We start from the raw sequence: 21,350 nt of genomic DNA, 5'->3' as shown, positions 1-21,350 counted from the left end.
TGGAGTCTGAAAAGACCTCAGAGTATATTATTCATGAGTGTCCATGATGGGACATAATAGAGTGTGCAGGGGCCACTATGGAGCATAATCATGCGGGGGAAGGGGGGAGATGATAGTCAGTCGGGGTCTTTGGCGGCGGTCGGGAAGGTGGGACCATGTCAAAAGTTTGCCATGGAGCCCTGCCATTCCTAGTTATGCCACTGACTGTAATGCTGGAGCAGCGCTGCGTCCAGCAGGGCCACCCCAATACACCGCTCGCTTCCCGTGTCGGGCTGCAGACACGGTGACGCTAAGCCAGTCCAGGACAGCTTGTCCTGGACTGGCTTAGGTCAGCAAAAATGCCGCCCTCCCGAGGCCCTGGCATAGCGCCACCTGAAGCAGTCGCTTCAGGTCGCCTCATGGGAGGTGCGGCGCTGATGTATTCTAGTAACTAATGAATATATTTGGGAAGTAGTAAACACTCTTTAAGAACTCAAGGTAAGTGTAAGAGGTAAGTGTTATATTCTGAATTTACCATCTTTATTCCAAAAGAACTTCTCCCACCTCAAATGGCCCCAATCATATTAGGCCTATGCAAACATGATGTTAAAATACGCAGTTTGAAGGATTATCTACAGTGAGTGACCTGGTATCAATGACTTCTTAAATTTTGTATAGAAATTATATTTTCGACATGATACCTATATGCAAGTACTTTCAATATGAAGAACATCACAGTCACTTCTCCTTTGGAGATTTAGACATACATTAGTTATCCAGGAATTCTAAACTTACTGAAAGAGAACAATATTAATTGTAAAGATCTTGAAGAAAAAGGCTAAATATGCAAAATATAATTTATGACAGAATATGACAAATCCAAGGTTGTAATTCATCCAATGTTAATTTTTTGGGCCTCCTTTTTCCCATAACAGTGAAAGTTCTGATTTGCTATTTGGCAATATCATAAAACACGGACTAGATGTATCCCAAATAATAAAGCACTCAATGGCTTGTTGTGCATTGAGGATGGAGTAGAGACTAGTGAAGTTTAGCAAGAGATCCTGCTGAGCTGGTGCCAGGACATGGTGCAGCAGAATGTCAGATTTCATTCTCAGCAGACATCTACAACAACTGATGCCTTGTAGTCAAAAGCCTGTTAAATTACCTTTGAAGGGTTACTGGCAGCCAGAATGTTCTTCTCATTTTTATTTAGTTCCAAAAGGCTCTTGGTCTTTGAGCTGATTGCCCGAACTGACAGCACAGGAAATCTGGACTTTGTAAACACGGCACTGCTGTATTGAATTACAGGTAACAAGTGTGTAATCAACCTGCTAAGGATAACCTTTTCCAAAGAGTCTCTCCCCATCCAGACACAAAGTATATGTTTCAGTGCAGGAAATCAATTAGACATTAAAGCAGTTGATAATATAAAATGAGATAGATTGAAGCACAAATAGCTGATTACTTCTAATGACACTGTTCTTGAGAAAGCGCAGTCATACTTGAATACAATTAAGTGTCTTACTGACACCGCTGACACTGCCAGAATGAACATGGAAGCGTTCAGCATTTCTTTTAAACTAACATTTTACTCTTTCCTTCATTATTTATAGATTCATTGTAAAACACATATATAAGGTATAGGGAATAACTAGCAAACATATACTGTACTTTATCCAAATACGTAGTAGCAAACATATACTGTACTTTACAATGGTTTCAGGCAGGTGTGGAAAATGCTGCAAAGGAACAATGCGCTCAAAAAGAGAAATAGTTAACAGATTGTTTTTGTCATTAACTGAAGTTAATTAACAAAAGAGAAATCTAAATTGCAACAATATTTGGTGTGATCACCCTATGCCTGCGAACCAGCATCAATTCTTCTAGGTACGCTTGCACACAGTTTTTGAAGGAACTTGGAAGGAAGGTTTTTCCAAATATCTTGGATAACTAACCACAGATCTTTTATGGATATAGGCTTGCTCAAATTCTTCTGCCCCTTCTCGTAATCCTAGACATACTCAATGTCAAGATGAGGGCTCTGTGGGACTTGCGGATTTTTCTGCATATCTATAGGTTGTCCAAAGCAAAATCCAAACACAATTGAGGTTTGGCCTGTAGCCTGCAAATGGCTGGACAGACAATTCCAAGTAATTTCTGCCTCATGAAGAAGGGAGCAAAAAGTGGAATGCAGCGAAGACCAGGTAGTGTCAGAGCGGCAGTGGCAGCAGCGGGTTCAGGGGTTTCCATTAGAAGAGTGTAGAGTCATGTAATTTTTAAAATCTTCTGTCACTAAATTTTGTCTGTCTGGAAAACTTCTTAAGGCTAAACGCAGCGTGGGCTTTAGTGGAAAGTACTTGCAAATTGGATGGGATTCTGGCTAATCCCATCCACACATTGGAGAAAAGAAAATCTGCAGCACAAAAAAGCTGCATTTAAAAAAACAACAACAAAAAAAAAAAAATGTTTTTGAGAATCACAGCATGTTGATTATACCTGCAGAAATGCTGGTATTTTCCATATAAGTATAACAGGGGCAAAAAGTCTGCAGTGGAAAACTGCGAAAATGCAATGAAAGAGATGGATACGTTTTTTACAAAGCGTTAAGATCAATAGCAAATAGTAAAGATGTAGTCCATGGTGCAGCTAGAAGTGTAGATCGCAGGATGATAATACAGCGGTGAGTAGAAACCGTCTGGGAAAGACAGTTCTGAGGAGCAGGAGACTGGAACAAGTCACAATCCTCGAGTAATGGCAATACTGCCCCATGGGTATAAATAGGCCCAAACAGAAAACAAGATGGTTTCAAAATGGCACACATCGGTCATCTTTCTTAAGGGCAAAACTTCGATAAACACAGCAGCCTCCAGTGGTGAAGAGTGGAAGTGCAACACAATAGTTCAAAGTGAGAAACAGTGACCACTGGTGGTAGATTAGAAAAATACACCAGGATTCTGACAGATATATAGGCATCATAGAGGGTGGGTCCCAAACTTGCAATTCTCCCCTATAACATAGAATCCATCTGTAAGGGCAGCTTCCATCTTAGAAGACTCAAGCAGTACTACCTAGATAGCCATGAATCAGCTGGTAGCCAAGGGTGTTAGGAGCAGGACCTGGGGTTATTAGAATAAGGCATATATGACCTTGGCAACCATATTTTGAAGGGGGGTTATCTCTGATGAGACAATCCCTTTACCCCCTTTGTTTTCATTGATCAGAAGGGCGGGGGACAGTTACTGCTTTGTTCTTACAGGCTTTTATATAAGTTATACTGTTAAAGGATAACCCATATTTTTCTCATAGAAATTCATTTAGGCGAAAAATGAGAAAACAAAGCGCAAACGGGTTAAATCTCAGCACAAGCTACCAGAATCAATGTACATAACACAAGTGACATATATCAGATATACTTCTATCCATAGTCCCTTGCTCTGTATTCTGGGAGATACAGCAGTCGTCAGATTCATGACCACAGAAATAACTTGTTATTCACATTCCTCAGTGCACTGAGCCATTGTGCCAGCCAATACAGAGCTCTAACTAGATTCACATTGATAATATATAGCCATAATTCTGTTCAATTAAAAACATATTTCAAGTGAAGCCCAGAATATGATGACTGCTCTATGCATTTTAATAACACAGAGTAGCGAGCTGTGCTTATAGTAAATGCACATTGCTTAAAAGGAGTCAGAATTATGTTTTACATAAATAAAGACTGATCATATTAAGACAAAATCCAGAGTGGGAAGAACATGCATTATTGGCACCAGTTAAACATCGACTGACAATTTTATCAGACTGGGAAAAAATAAGGAAACACGCTTCACCTAAATTGACACTAATTGTTTGCAAAGTCAAAGTCACTCATTTTTATATCAAGCAAACAAAATCTTCTACAATTGCCTGGATAGAATGTGTTACTGAGATTGAGCTGATTTGTTCGCAGTCAAGATCATATTTTTCTCCTGTATAGATAAAAACAATCTCATAGCTCAACTACTGCTACCTTCCCGCTGTCCGGGCCAACTCCAATACTTAGCAAAACATCACCAACAATTTGACAGAGTGCTTTTGGCAGAAACGCTAGATAATTCTTACCAACTAGCATACGCCTGAACTCCGAGACTGCTTTCTTTTAAATGTATTACTATTAGCAAGTGAGGAAAGATGCCCAAGACACCGGCACACATAAAGCAGGGTTAGTAGGGCAAGGACTGTGGGCCTTACATTCTTTACAATTTACTTTGGGGATTTTTAATGACTTGCAATGCTCCTAAGATTTGGGGTTGGCTTTTTTTCTCCAATGTATTATACAGAATATGGAAAAGAATCTTCTAACACGCTGATATACCCAGGTAACCAGTGCTTTAAAAAGAGTACACTAATATGATGATGACCATGTCATACTCTGGAATAAGCAGGTCAGAAAAACTACTGAGATTGCCAAATTGCAAGAACAAGACTTTAGATGAAATATATCAGTATATTCATTTGTCATCCTGTGTTATAGAGCACCTTACAACAACAATATACCTCTGTTATGGGGCAACGCAGTGGCTCAGTGGTTAGCACTGCAGCCTTGCAGCACTGGAGTCCTGGGTTTGAATCCCGTCAAGGACAATACCTGCAAGGAGATTGTATGTTCTCTCTGTGTTTGTGTGGATTTCCTACCATACTCCAAAGACATACTGATAGGGAAAAGATGTATATATGCAGTCTGCAGACTGAGAAATTCAACTTCAAAATCTTATTCAAATGGAGCAATGGGTGCACTGGGGGTGGGCTCTCAGCCCAGGGTGGGTGATGTCATAGCAGTGGGAGGATCGACTCTTGCTGCATGAAGTGGTACAGGAAGGCAGGTAAAAGTCTAAATGGCAAAAGCAATGCTCCAGGAAGCTGAAGGCCCATTCCCGATGCACCAAATACCTCATTAGCTTCAGATTTAAAGTTGTTTTTCTCAAAACCTACAAAAGTGACATACATAACACTGTTTATCACTGTAATGGGCTCTGTAATAGTGTGACACTTAAATATGCTTGGAGAAATTGGCAAGACTGCTTTAGTTGACCAGTATAAAAATTATTTTTTAAATTAGGCTGGGGAAGGTGTCCCTGTATGGTCCAGTGCCTCCCAGCGTGGCCCAGTCCTACTGCTCTCCTGTCTTCTTTAGCTGGGAGTCCTCACCGGCTGTGGATCCCGTGTCCTTCGCTGAAGCCACTAATTGGCCTTAGTGATCATGTGCAGTGGGGACTCTTTGCAGAAGAAAACAGCAGAGCTGCAGGACAGACTGGGCTACAGGGACAGGAAGCACCGGAGTACAGGGGCAGGTTTTTTTTTTTGTTTGTTTGTTTGTTTATACATACCTCTCCTGCCTTAACATTAAAAAAAAAAAAAAAAAAAATCATCCTGGACAACCCCTTTAAGGAAACTTGAAAGACTGCTCCAAAGTAGGTCAATGTACACTTCTAACAGAGCCCTATGACATACCCCACAGTACATATGTACAGTATTTATACAGTGGAATATGTTGCTCATAGGTTCCCTTTGTAAATTACAAATTCAATTAAAAACATTCCATGTGCTTATTTTTACCAAATACTATTGTATTGAAAAGCATAGTATGCTGTTGCTCCCATTTCTTGGACGCATATTCCTGTATACCAGCATGAAGGAGGTCAAAGGGACCCTCTTTTGTCCACTATTAGTTTAACGGAAACCTATAGACACTCTAAGAATGTACAGTCCGAGCTATTGACAGTATGTGCACTAAGTTGAGGCCATTCAGGTGATCTGAACAGGGTCTAATGTATACCTTTTCTGTTACTGATCATAGTAAAGTGTATATTATAAGAAAAAAAAGTAATTTATCATAACAGGTGTCCCCCAATATTAAAAAAAAGGATCATCCAGAAAGAGACGCTATCGTGTTAGTACCATCCATCTTTGGATAGGGGATAACTAAGTTTGCAGGATGATGTGGTAGAAGAATGGTAAATATCTACTTAAGAAACCAACAGAGAGCTCTAAATTTTTCAAGACTTTGTGTTACTTGGCTACTGAACACTTGTATCAGATGTTTGGCCTAGAGCATGAAGTCCAGCATATCCCCAGGAGCCGTAATACATTCAGATTCATTCTCTTATTTCCACATTTTAAGGTTCACGAACCTAACACGAACCTAGACAGTTACAAGGTGCAGTTTCTCGGGCACATTTTCCTTTAAATGTGTGAGTTATTATGGTGCACAAAAGATGAGCAATTTTCAGACAAATTCAGCTCTGCTACATCTGTAAAATATTTACTAAAATATGGAGCAGAAAAACGTGAATTACTTTCTAGCTTAGATTTTTGTCAACAACACAGTCCCTAGAAGCTCATTCTCATTCACGGTAGACTTCTGTAACCTTTTGATCCATAATGAGTTTGTCCCTGATCCACATTCTTGATTTTGAGTCTAATTTCGTGTGGCCTTTAGTATTTGAACCTAACTGTGATTATTAATCATAAGAAATGCTGCTCAGTGGCAGATATTACTGCAAAACTAGCCTGGTAAATACAGAAAAACTGTATTAAAAGAAGATTTTCTATTCCAAACCCTGCATTGAAATAAATAGCACCTGCTCTGTAGTCATGTTCCAAATCTATCCTATGCATATAGATCTTCACTGATTCTGTTGGGGAGCTCCGAGCCAACATAATAAATTAATTCAATTAGTTGGCTACAAGTTCCCCAATAGAATCAATGAAGAGATTACAAAAAGAGAGAGAGGGGACGTACGGCAAACAATTTCATAAATTTTGTAGAAAGCAGACCAGGCATTGTATCCTCTGTGAGCAGATTTATAGTATACCTCTACATATAAGAAACCAAAACAGAATACCGAAATATTACCACTATATGTAGGACAATCAGAGAGCAATTACACTCAACTTTCTGGCTTAGAGAGATGATACTGTGGCAAACATTTGGCGCAAGGCCCTATATTGGCCCTTGTTCAAGACAGACGTATGATACACCAGTCTTAATAAATATGCCCCAATGTATCCCAGCTGATGTCTTCTCTGCAGACAATCTTTCACTTTCCTCATCTTTTCCATCTGTCTCAAAGCACCATAAAAGATTACGAAGCAGTTTTCCAGGTCTTGCCCATAATTTTTGCTTTGACGTCTCATATTTTCCATGCCACAGACTGTCCCCACAATTTCACTTTAGAACTGTATTATTGCCATCTATGGTTGGTTCCTAGACTACACTTAATTCCTTTCATGCTCTACAACCCAAATAAGGGTATGTTCACATGGAGGGAAAGGTGGCGGAAACCTTTTTTGTCTTGTGAACTTTCCGTACAGCTATCCGCAATGGGATGCCGATGCAGCATTGGCATTCCGTCGCGGCATCTTGCTCCTGTTTAGGCCCAAATTAATTCGGCCTGTTGAGACATGAACGCTGTGACTAGATAGGACATGTGGCTTTTTTTTTCCCGCTATTAGCTAGTGGAAAAAAGTGAGCGGCTCCCATTGAAGTCAATGGGAGACATTTTTGCAGGTGGATTTTGAGGCGGATTCTGCGTCAAAATCCGCCTGCAAAAAACTCTGTGTGAACATACCCTAACAAAAGCTGTACAATAAGTAGCAAAAGAGTTAGATCCGGTTCACATCTGCATTCAGGGATTCCGTTGCCCTATCTGCATGAAATATGCAGAGAGAAAAGTCTTGCAAGCAGGACTTTTCTCTCCGCATTTTTCGTGTGGAAACGAGCGCAAACTACACAGACCCCATTATAATCTATGGGGTCCGCGGGTTTCCTTAGGTTTTTTATGCGGATAGGTCTCCATTCGGGGGGTCTCCAAGCAGACTCCTCAAACTGAAACCCAAACACAAATGTGAACTGGGCCTTGCTGATTAACTGCTAAGAAGCCAGCCCAGAATGGAAAAAGTGAAATAAACACCATAAAGCAATGTAACGCTTATACAATATCACTATAGGTTGTGAGACACGACACACAGAGCAAATGATCGTTTGTTAATTATATTGTAGCGCTCTCCACAGGATATAGGAGAAGGCATTCTGTCATCGTGAACAGCAATTTGCATAGTTGGATGGAGTTCCCCTATGTAAACCCAGCACTATCACATAGATGTGACATCACTTCATTATTTTGAGAGGGAAGATTCAATCCGCAGCCTTCGAGAAGAAAATCTATAGCTATTCTTATGGCAACATTATTTTCCCTAACCAGTTGTGTGATAAATATTGCATAGCGCTAAACACAGTAGAGTTAAAATCTTTATCAGCCATGGAAAACAAGCGACTCGCTCCTTTATACCTGGAGTACTGAGTGCGGTATGTATCTCGCCTTCCTTACTACTCAACTCCCCCGCCTCCCATTTACTTACGAGGTGGCACAACTGACAAAATATGACAAGATCAGCCTGCAATTATAACCAACACAGCCATTCAGACAATAATGCAGCTGCTTTCTATATACAATACATTGCTTTGATTGACTCATTCATCTGCTTTAAGAAATTTATATCTGATTCTCAATTACAAGGGAAATACTGTGAATGCTCTGGATTCAATTGAATATAGATTTCACTTTTCAAACTGGTTGGTGTTTTATTGAAAGGCACAGACGAAACGTGAAGCGTCTTACAAAGGAGTGTGAATGATAAACTGCCAATCACGATGATGTGCTTTATACTGCGGCTGTCTGACACCAACAGCTGTGACAAGAGTCAATCTCTTTGAAACATTTCTAATGCTAACAAAAAAAAGGCTCAGAACGGTGCGCTTAAATCACCGCTTCTATCAGGCATTGAGGAATACGCCGCAGGTTCATTTGGAGGGCTCCAAACTTGTGGAGGCATAGGAATGCACAACATAATGAAATACGACAATATATTTGGACTCCAAACCAGGTACATTATTCAACGTAATCATTTCCTTCTATAATATGATTATTTCAGGCATGGCTTTGTCTTCGCAGATCTACATCTCTCTACGAGTCCCTCTGCTCTACTGTATATAAAAAGACAAGGCCGAGAATTCCCAATTCTCGCCTGTCCCGATTCTCAACACGGATTTATTTTATGGATATAGGACTATGCTTGGTATACCTCTCCAAACTGACAGCTGTCAGGATCGAAGACCTTCCTTTATAGTCAGTGATTATATTGTAGCATGAGGTCTTTCATTGTGTAAAACGCATCCCAGGCATGTACATATACACATTAAAAGGGTATTCTAGCAGGTTTTTTTGTTTTTTTTTTCCTTAATATTGGTGGCCTAAATATCAAATCAGTGGGGGGACCTGGCAAACCCACCAATGTACTGATTCAAGTGACCTTGGTGCTCTGGCAGATGCCACTGCCTCAGGTTAGTGACTTTACGTCTATCAGTTTTGTGATTCTCCTGTAGCTCAGTCCTATTTAAAGGGATTTTCCACTTTCTAATATTGATAGTATAGACCATCTTTATTAAGTTTGCGGAGATCTGACAGCTGGGACCAAAACAGATGAGTTAAGGACAGTGCAGCTCCTGGTAACGTTACATGCCGGGAGTCACATAACTCTTGCACCATGCATAATGTAGTGGTGACTTTGGGTACTACAGCTGTAATTCACTGTAGTGTCTGACACAGCACTGCAGTACCTAAAGCCACCACTACACTTTATATGGTTAGTGACCAGCATGGCTCCAGTGTAGACATTACTAGGAGCTATGGATACTAAGGATAGGACATAACCATTACAATGTGGATAACTCCTTTAAGTGAAATACCAGGCACAGGTCCAACCATATACAGAGCATTCTGCCTGGTATAAAGTGAAGAGGCCACGGCAGCTGCAAGTCATTGTAAATCATTCACTCACCTGATCAGTGAGGGTGTTGGGCTTTGGACCCCCACAATACAGGAGGTTATAAGGATAGGCCCACAATACAAAAGTTTAGAAATACTCCCTTAAAAAGGACTGTCAAGTTTACAAAACCCATTTTGCATATCTAATGAGGGAATTTGATGGAACTAAAAGGGAGGTTCCTTGTTCAGCATTCTCATCTATAGGCCAGAATGGAGGACACGTTCTGCATTACACAGATAAAGGCACTGTGCTATTCTAAATTTTCCCTATGGTGGCGCTGCAGGGAAACTAAACTTTGACTGACAAGTTTCCTAAATATATATAATATCTGATCACAAAGGCTCCCAGCAGAGGACACTTTCTGATCTCCTTTGTCAGGGGATTGAATAAAGAAGACCACCCCTTTATTTAAAAAAAAAAAAAAAAAAAAAAATATATATATATATATATATATATAGTACTGGGACAGATTTCTAAATAAATAAATAAATAAATAAATTGTAACGACATCACATCAAGCAACCAGAATTCAGCGTCAAGTTCTAGCAATCCCTTTGGAACATGAAAACAGCATTGTGACTGATCACTATGGGCATAGTAGTACACTTACAGTTTAGCAGAGTTTACAGATACAATATATGTATTGTCAAAACATCTTTTCCTACTCAAAATTTATGGATAAATTGACAACTGGGTGTTACCATTGCACTGTTCCTGGACAGTCTGATACAGTCAGCACCAATTGGACAGAAGCACTTTCCAACTGGTCACAGCCAATTGTCAATTTATGCATAATTTTCTAAGTACAATAACAGAGATATGGCACAGCAGAGATCTCAGTATACTAGAATTCTTATATTACAGCTAACTGAAACATTTACTAGAACAGACAAGTAATGCGAGCTGTCTGCCATTTTGGTTGTCAAATTCACTGATGGCACAACAGCTCTGTTTACATCTACCAGGTGCTTTGCCCTGAAATCACATAGGAAACTGCGGTCAGATGAGATCTACAAGAATCTAGATTTAAAATGATACTGGTGAGCAACAGCTGTAGATCTAATATATAGAAACGTACAGAGGAGATGCAGCAGCGTGCATATTGTAGGCAGGGTGTACGTCACTTGTGAGGAGTCAGTAACAAGAGCAGCATGCACAGGGTTTACAGAATTGTCACCAGTGCATTACTGGATTGCTGCTCTGTAGTAGCTGGGACATTATACCTGATACTTTATTAACCGGAACTACTGATAGTAGTAACATCATGGCGCTTGCTATTATGGTTACTCCGCTAATATACAACTTTCTTTCTTACTACAATACTTTCATATGAAATGTTACCGTGAAAAACACAAAGAATGATTGTCACAGTCCTACACAATACGAATATAGTGGTTGTAAACCAACCTATGTAACAGATACATACACATCCATTTCCTTCTGTAACCCGGCCAGCTTTTTACAATAACAGCTTCAAACACTGCCAACCTTGGCCTATGTACTTAACCATAAACCCTACTTTTGCATAGCTTTAAAAGACCTTTACCGAGAAGAGAATCTGAGGATTGAAGAGAATTTAAAAGATATTGAAAAGGCTTTATTTTGAAGACATCTTGAAACTGTTAAATTTCTTTATTTCTTCTATAAAACTGGCATATTCGTATTATACATGCAAAGTTCCACTAAACTGGAAGAAGAAACCAGGCTTATTATAGCCCAATTTTTTTTTTAAAGGCAAACATAAATAAATAAAGAGGTATATTAAATTTTCAAGGACTTACCAGCATGAAGGTATGCCAAGTCTGGGTTTTCAATGTCTAAATGTTGCTCCTTGAGATGGTTCCGAAACTCCATTGGGGCGTTGGTTCCATAGTTGCACTTTGGACAGTTGTACATTTTAACACCATCATGTTTGCCAGTGTGTAAAATGTGTTTGCGAACATTTTCAGCACAGTTTGACCTGATGGAAAATAGAAATATCTTTTGTTATCACTAGCATTATGTTAACATATGTTACAGCCATATAAAATTCTAGGTAAAATATGATGGCTAAAACCATATGGATGCTTAAAGTCAATCCTCAAGCAAATTTTTCCCCAATAAGCACCAATTATAAGATGACTTCACCTGCTCTAAATGTTTTAGCTTTTACGTCTAGGATATTAAATGCTGCCTTGGAGACATCACTTTTCGGCTCTTTTCCTTGCATGGTTTGGTAGTGATTTAGTTATGGCCTGATAATGTGATACTTTAATATTTTAACACATTTTACACTTTATATAATGTAAAACATGATCAAAGCATATCTGCAATGATTGTCTTATGAAGACAATCAATATCCTTATGTCTTATAGTCATAAGAGCATATGGGTATCATAGAGATCCCTGTATAGCGCCCCCTTTATAATTTGCTCCATATGACTCCTATTCAGGAAGACCTGGCGCATACATTTATTAGGGGGAGTTCACACATCGTAATGTGGCGCTGATTCTGGCACAATAACTCGCGTAAGAATCAGCGCTGCAAAACAGAATCCCATTGAGTTCAATTGGTTCTGTTTTACTCGCGGTACACATTGAAATCAATGGGTAGAAAAGCCTCCCGTTGATCTCAATGTATACCGCGCGTAAAACAGAACCAATTGAACTCAATGGGATTCAGTTTTGCAGCGCTGATTCTTACACAAGTTATCGTGCCAGAATCAGCGCCGTGTTACTCCATGTGAATGCCCCCTTACATGGAAGACTGCATTTGACCTGAAATAGCAGGAGATAACAGCTGACTGACAATGATGACATTAGATGGACATGCCATTATCAGCTGTTTACCACGCCATGTTTTCATAAGTTGCCTTAAACAGGTGTCTCTTAATTACTAAGCAGTTTGCTGCAGAATTATATATAATATAAAAAGCAAATTACTGATAAAAGCATTGGATCAAACAATTGTAAATGTGTGTCTTTTACTGGGGTCTGAATCTGTGAAGGCAGGAGGACGCAGAGAACATTTCTTTGTTGCAAATATCAGTTGTTCCTTAATGACTGGTTCACTGTCAAAAAGAAGCAGGTGGTCATTTTTCTATGTCAAGCAAAACAAAACAAAAAAGTTTTAAGAACTGGCAGTCTCCCAGGTTTGTCTATGTTATCGTACTCCACAATAGTCTACAATAAGATGGGTACATTTTCATCCCAAATGTATTTTGTTATGGATTATTTCAGCCAAGACTTACTACTATGCTAAAAGGAGATACCCATCAGAAAACTACTAATAAATAAAATGTGCATAAAGCGATAAAGGAACATGGCAGTTAGTCTAAAAAGGGAGATGTAGAATCTTTTAAAATGGTTACAAATTATTTTAATTTTCTGGAAACCTGCCATTAACACATGAAGTATCTACACTGTCTTATGTTTCTTTTTTATTTATACTTTCATATACCTGTATCAATGTATTTATAAAGTTAGTAACATGCATTATAATATATATCCTAAATTTTGCAGAGGGGATATGTTTAAGCATTTTTATATGCTGCTGCCCTTTACAATACCCATAATAATGCCCACCAGTCGCAGTCTCAACTAACCACATTAATAAATCTCTGACCCCGGCTTAAGAGGATTCTATGCAAGACAGATAATCTAAACTGTGTATAACAAAGTAATGACCAATATCTCCTGCAACTGTGGCTCTTAACTACAGCCCTCCAATGCATCAGTTAAGAAGACCTTTCCCCACCTTCACCAACTCCACTTCTTAGTATCTGTAAATAGGCGTTGCTCCACTGATTCTGGGGCAGTGAATCTTTTTTTCTATAGCCCTCCACAGTTCTGGAACAATCAATGCTGTTAACTTTGGTGCCTGATATGCTATTTAGGCTCTGTATTGTGAAGGGTGGGGTCAGGCAGGAGCGGGCAAGGGGTGTGACTCTGAGCTCTGACACTGGCTGCTTCTGATTGGTGCTATGAATCAGGTCTGACACCGCCCTTCTGACATTACAGAGCTTAAATGGCACATACGGCATCAAAACTAACTGCACTTGTTGCTCAGGAAGCGTGGGGGGCTAGAGAAAAAAATTGCCAATGGCAGGAAAATCTTTATTGTATGTCCAGTACTGGAACAAACTCATTACATTATCTGACAACAATACATATCAGTACCAATGCATATATTGTATAACTGGTTGAAGTAGTAAGCTGACTCAAAATGACAAAGTGACCAAAAAAAATCTAAAGTAATTATATTAAAGAATACTAAATTAAAATATCTGACTCACTTCTAGTATTAGTAGTACTAAACCAAGGAGTAAGTCTGATGATGATAAGTGTCAGTTTTCTTATACTGTGTTTTATTTTAGTTGCTCCCATAAATCCAGATCCTAACAGGAATATAATGTATAGCTCCACAATACCGGTTTACCCAACACTCTTGAAGATGGTTGATTTACCTTATACATGGATATAAGTAACCCGAGCTATTGTCTACATCAATGCAATCTTTTAAAAACCCACCTGACTACATAAGTGTTTATTACATTGACTTTATATTTCCTATCTCAAGAACGCTCCGATTAAACCTTATATTAGGAAAATCCTACTTTTTTTTGGGCCTTGCACGGCTCTTCTTTGTCCCCTGTAAGTCTCTCAAATGTCTTATTTAAAAGGAATATATAGTACTCCCAGAAGACATTTTCCCATTTCTATTCTCTTCAACTCCTGTGAGCCCTTGTTCGGTGTGATAAGGCAATCTCCTTGGGGATCTGAGCTGTGTAGTTTCGTAGCACGAGTGACAAGGACTCGACTTGAATAACTGCTGTGCGCAGGTTGTAATTATGTCAGCTGGAGTGTTGAACAAGGGGACTGATTAATGTGAGCCCCAGCCCAGGCACAGTCCCTATCAAAACCTTCATGCAGGCCAGCAGTGGGGATGGGTTAAAGCAGAAAGACAAAAAATGTTGTACGGTCCATGATAGATGAATTGCTCCAACAGTCTTCAGGCAGATGTTCCAGGACAGTATAATATACAATTACTCTGCCTTATCACCTTCCCAGGGACAATAAAGCTTCCTCCTACTATAGCTCATGTAAGTGAAGGCAAAATTAGTTTTACTTTTACAACACGGACTCACTCATCATGTTAGCGTGATTGTGGCTTCATACATGCATGTTATAAGGATGTAAAACTGAAATATGTTTGGAACGTCACATCTAATACTTCTGACATGAGAAACAAATACTTCACTTTTTGGCCAAATTAGGTCATAGTTGGGAATACCCTCACCAATGTGAAATCGTAAAGGGGTTCATGACACAGTTCTAAATAAGGATCTGATAAAGATAGAGTGATATCCTCTAGATATTAATACCACTGTCTGGTCATACATGTATCAGAATAGAAAGAATGGGAAGAATAGAACTAAATATTTCAGGCAGACTTCACCAAATTGTTAGCTGGCAGATTTTGGTCACTTCATTGTGTCCCATAGATGGCAAACACAAAGCTACACAACTCGACTGCCATCTTTTATCATCACAGAATAGGTCCCCTATTATTCAGACATTATAGGGCTTGTAGTTTGCAAAATTCAGTAACCTCTTTTTTGTGTATGCAATGGTAAAGTATATGTCACAGGAGAATTCATCTGTCAACCCATTCAGGCTTTCGGCAGGTAGTTTTCATATGATAGGTATTCAGAAGAAAGAGTCATGGAAAATTATTTCATTATGCTGCATAGAATCTATAAAAAGAAAGAAAGGCTATGCACAAGGATAAAAAAGGAAGGAGATCAATTCTGGTTGTACAAAAAAATATTTAAAAATGCACTAATACAGCAATATAGACTCAACGGTCTAAACTCTCTGTCCTGATAAAGTGGTTTCTCAGAAAAACTGGAAATACGCACACTTTGTTATACAAGATTTGCCTTATCCTATGATATAATGTGGTCACTAATGTTCACAGACTGGACAGCTCACATCTACTAATATTCACTCTGGTGAATATCATAGAACCCTATGGTTTGGGTCCCTCTTCCATCATCTGTTGCTGTATGGATCTTCAACTATCTCAATGACATGTTTAGGATTTTTCTGTGACCATACCTTATCCATACACCATGTGGTTTGGCAACCTCAGTTTTCATTGAACTCTTCTAGAACAGAGTACAATGTCTCCAAAAGTCACCTCTTTGAGATGACCACCATCTTAATTAGACCATATTTCTTAAGAGTGATATTCATATATTATGTATACTATCCACCTTCTTTGAGTGAACCAAACCCTAGAAGACCACTATTCAATGCAATTTTGGGTGGTTTTCTCAAAGAGGTTTCATTGTAATCATATTGGTTAATAAGCTGAGGCTTCCTATAACATGTCAAAAACAATAGCTTATGTCTGATCATCTGTGATTCAATGTTGGAAATATTAAATAGATAAAGCAAAGAAATACATAAAGTCTTTTACATTGTACTTCTATACCACCATTGTATAATCCAAGGTCTGCTTCTAAAATGGCCAACCACATTAATTCTCATCTAGCACCGGCAATGTAACCATGAACTAACAGCCCTGTCAGTACTTTCTGTGGCCTAAGGAGACCAAGATCAAGAGTGATGCCAAGTTCCCATAATAATGGAATAATAAGTAATACATTAAGAAGAGAACACCATAATGCTTAGTTGTCTCTTTGTGTTGATGGAATATCTCATAGGTTTATGCTCAGATACAGATTATCACACATAATAGTACCACATTGGTAAGGATGTCTTCACACGGTCTTCAGCAGATACTACCTCTATACATATACAAAATCGTCATAAACAATATGTAACGATCCTATCACTCCTTTGTGTTCAGATTCTTCGTCATTTTTGATATGAAGACCTTTGTAAGATTAAATAATCTGCAACCTTAAAAACATACTCTATGTATATGGTTTATATGAACGCCATTATTATCATAAGACTATAAAAGCTCAGTTAGTGCTGAAGTAAAGCGATGCCTTAAAAGAACTGGCACCCAACATAAGACATGTGTCAACATTGATGGACGCAACTAGTCAGACCTGAACGTATGCATCCTGAAGGCACTAAAAGTGTCATAGTAAATCAGATCATCTTTTCTAATGTCCTAAACGCATAACCGATTCCTAAACTTCAAAAATAGAGAAAGGTCCTAGCATTTGGCAACACTTACAGCAGATTTGCAGGTTACCACTTGTTAAGGCTTATTTGCCGTTCTACAGTTTAGTATGGCGGTAACATAATAGTTACGTGATTTGCTAGCACGCCACAATATTGTACTTTAATGGGTTTATGAGAAATTGGAGCCCTATTCACATCTATGACCACCTTGTATCTAAATGATAATGATCGGCTTTTGAAGCTGGAAACGCTGAATATAAAATGGATCATATTATAGGCACAAAATAACAATTAGACACCAGCAAAGAAGAAACGATAGAATTTTATAATGTAAATATCTGATTTTATAAACTTTTTTTTTTTTAATCCTAAAAACAGTTTTCCCTTTAAGAAAACAATCAGATTGAATTGAATTGTGATATAAGATTCACATAATAGCCTTCATTTAGAAATTCTGCCTGGTGTGCTGAAAAGGCCAGCGTTTGTAGATTCCACCAATCAGGCTGTGATCATATCACTTAGGTCTTCTCTGAACAGTAATAAATGATTTGGTGGATGATCATGATTTTTAATGTGCAGGATATTTATGATTGCAGTCAAGTGTAAGGAAAAAGGCTACAGGCAGTTGTAAAGTAAGCCCACATACTTTATATACATATCCTGAATGGATGAAATGTCATAAATATTTATATGCAAATTGAATAAGGTTTTTTATACGCCAACATGAACACACAAACCTGAAGCATGGCTAATATAAAAGGCCAACACAAGACGGTTTGTTAACAAAGTAAAGATTTTACAGGCAGGAGAAAAAAAAAATTATATCACTAGATTACATTTCAGGTTAATAGACTGGCGATAATACACGCTGTGTATCGTGAAAAGGGGGTTTTAAATGTGTGATATTGCAATGAGATCTAAATAATACAAGAAATCTCAGCAAGAACACTTTCGAAAAGGATGCCGCATGTTACACTAAGGATAAGTTCACACAGAGTTTTTTGCAGGCAGATTTTGAGCTTTTGAAAATACGCTTAAAATAAATGTTTTCCATTCGTTTCTATAGGAGTCAGTAGAATTTTTCCCCTAGCTGTTTTTTTTTCAGCTAGAGGAGAAAAAGAAGAGTCAAGACCTATCTTCAGGTGGATTCTGCCTTGTAAACCCCATAGAAATAAACGGAAGGTGGAAAAACCCAACAAGGTTTTTTGACAAATGGTTTTGGCAAAAACTAATCGCCTTTGTAAAACAGATTTTCCAAGCCCATCTACAAAACGGTGTGCTAGAGGGGAAAAAAACTGTGTCCTGTGACTTAGTAAATGCAAATTGGAATAGGAATGGCAAATTTTATTTTTATTTTTTACAAACAAAATAAATCAATAGCACAAGTGAAGATATGAAACTGTATTGTACATGGGTTGGATAAAATATAGCAAACACCCTTATTTTTACGTAATGAAGTTGAACTCTTCCTCATACATCTGCCATCCCGGTTAGGCCCCCTTTGATTCTTAATCACATAGCATTTACTGCTCTTGATAAATTATGACTTGTTCTGTTCTAAAAATCTGTTTAGTTGTTTTAGGGGCTTGCTATGTAAGACTGGACAGAGTTGCTGGGTGGGTCAAGATCTACTGTTTGTATGATCACATATCATTATACAAAGACCATTAAAACATCCACAGACAAAAAAAGCAATGGTCAAAAGTCAAAGCTGGATATAAGGACAGTAGAGCACGGTGACGAATTGTAGCCTAAAAGACCTACAAAAACTAGATTACTGAAGAGGTAAAGGGGCTCTATCACTAGGAAAAGTCATTTTTAACTAATCACACCTTTGCGTAGCCTTTAGAAAGTCTATTCCACACCTACCTTTAGTATGTAGATTGTCTCAGTGGTTTCTGAATAAGTCCGTTTTTATTCATATGCTAATTAGTCTGGTGCATGATACATCGTGCACTCCTCTCTCTGTTGTTTTCTATGGGAGACTGCTGCTGATGATGACTCAGCTTCCTGTTTGCCTCACACACATAGGAGATAATAGCAGAGAAAAGGCTGCTGGGAACTTCCTGTACTGTCTGGAAGCTCATTAGCATATGAATAAAAAAGGACTTATTCAGAGACCACTGAGGCAATTTACATACTAAAGGTAGGTGTGGAATAGCATTTCTAAAGGATATGCAAGGATGTGATTAGTTCAAAATGACTTTTCCTAGTGATAGAGCCCCTTTAAATGCAATTTTACAGGCAGCAGTAAAAGTGAAAACTGTCAGGTGTGCACTGCACAAAGGCAATAACCATGGAAATACTGCAATATCCACACTAAAGTCTAGCTTTGACTTCCAACACAACTGCTTCTGTCTGTAGATGTTTTCCAGTCTGAATACTGAGATATGATCACAGAAACAGTATATTGGGACACAACTCAGCAACCTAGATCACAAAAAGTCCTACCAGGCACACACCAATGAGCCCTTGGGAACTCTGTCAGGTCTGATATATAACATTCTTAAAACAAACAGCTTATATCACTGTTTAATATCTTTTACTACTTCTGTTCTAAAAATCTATGTGACTGAGAAAAAAAAAAAAAGTAGAACCATTCATGGCAGGTGTCTTGGGAAGAATTCATATGAACTTTGCAAAAACAGGGGTGTTCATGTTATTTTGTTCAACCCCTGTATATATTACAGAAAAATGCATATTTCTTCACTTATCAGCTCCAATATTTGTTTTTCTCTCTTTTACCTTCTGTACTGACCATTCACTGTCAAATTAATGGTATAATATGTTGAGAGGCGCAGAAATGGGAATGATTTTCAACTTTACTGGGGAATCAAGCTGCAGCCCTCAATGGAGAAGGGTTGGGGGTGAATTGGTGAGGCAGAAAAAAGCAGAGATGATTGTAGTAAGTAGTTTACAGTTTCACCCCAGTGCTTTACTGCTGTATCATGTCCTCCATATTGCTGCTGTTCCTGTCTATATGAGGTTAAGGGGATATTGTCACTCCGTAGGGAGAGACCACCATATAGGTGTGTGGAGGCTTATTAAGCCATTTGCGCTCCACTGTGAGGGATCATGGGAAGAATATGCAAATCTGATCAGATTTGCATATTCTTCCCCTGTCTATATAATAACTGAAGATATGTGAGCCTCATCTCCTTTTCTCTACATGTGCTGTGAATGCCAGATATCATTGTAGGTAGACTTTACCCACTATAGCTGAACTCAGGAAAAATTGACAATATGAAATGAAGTGTGTAGGGTAAAACTGATACAAGTCATAAACAGTCACATTATTACTTATGAACACAACCATGTTGGCTTACACTGAAAAGTCACCTAAAAGTATTTAAGTATTCTTTAAGCATTTCAGCAATTTATTTGAACTTAAAGGGGTTGTCCGGGAAAAATTGATCTGTCTAATCTAATCCCCTCTTCTCATCAACCTTCTAAACTACTTAGTGTGCGAAAAAAATCTATATTTAGCTAGAATCCTGGGGTAGTCATGTGACCACCCCTGCCACATTTTCCGGTGACCTTTCATTTTCCCTTCCGGAAAAGGATCATCATTTATACAATACTAGATGGCACTCCAGCTCTAATGCGCAGGTGTGTGTGGCCGGCAGAATGCCAAGAAGAGGAGGTACTGGCCCAGAAGAAGTGACATCCTATGCTCAGAAGGTCCAGACCAGAAGACAGGTAAGTATAAAGGGGTGGGGGTTGAGTTAGTTAGGAAGGGCTAGTAGTGGGCAGACTAGTTAAGGAAACAGGTGTGAGTGAGAAAGGGAGGATGAAGGAGTGATAAAGGGAGGAGGAGGGAGTGAGAAAGGGAGGAGGAGGGAGTGAGAAACTGAGGAGGAGGGAGTGAGAAACTGAGGAGGAGGGAGTCAGCTCTCAGTGAAGCCCAAGACATCATGGTAGTTGTAGGAAAACATTGAACAGGAAGATGCACAGAACTATTTTGAAAAAAGGAAAAACCCTTTAATATCCCAAGAATTTTTGTTGACTTTTTTTGCAACCAGGATTTACAAAGTCATAAAGTGTAAAAACATAAGGTGCATTTATTGCACTACTTGAAACATTTAGCCTTGCAGTAACCAAGTAAAGCCTAGTAAAGTCTTCAGACATCTTCTAGAAAATCAGAACCAAAGTAATTGTCATTTACTTATATCTTCTACACATTAGTCTCCTATTCAGTTGAATAAAACAAGCTCCTTTTTAGTTCAGTTACCTGTAATCGCACCATGGACACATGTATGGCTTCTCTCCTGTGTGGACCCGCTTGTGCCGTGTTAAATGGGACTGCGTTGTAGAAGCGAAATTGCATTCATCACATTTGAATGGTTTTTCACCTG

The 21,350-nt window shown here is 38.7% G+C and overlaps 1 protein-coding gene across 2 annotated transcripts in view; it reads right to left on the bottom strand.

Moving 5' to 3' along the window:
* Window positions 1-21,350, bottom strand: part of ZNF407 (zinc finger protein 407) — a 360,082-nt gene that overhangs the window by 87,085 nt on the left and 251,647 nt on the right. For both annotated transcript variants that reach the window (XM_075270737.1, XM_075270738.1), the window contains 2 exons: window positions 21,227-21,347; window positions 11,634-11,812 (listed from right to left, as the gene is read on the bottom strand). In XM_075270737.1, coding sequence (XP_075126838.1) covers window positions 11,634-11,812; window positions 21,227-21,347 — 300 coding nt within the window. The remainder of the gene's footprint in view (window positions 1-11,633; window positions 11,813-21,226; window positions 21,348-21,350) is intronic.

Source organism: Leptodactylus fuscus, chromosome 4, assembly GCF_031893055.1.
Source record: "Leptodactylus fuscus isolate aLepFus1 chromosome 4, aLepFus1.hap2, whole genome shotgun sequence".
NCBI lineage: Eukaryota > Metazoa > Chordata > Amphibia > Anura > Leptodactylidae > Leptodactylus > Leptodactylus fuscus.
Note: the sequence above shows the minus strand (reverse complement) of the source record. Positions and strands in the feature narration are given on the sequence as shown.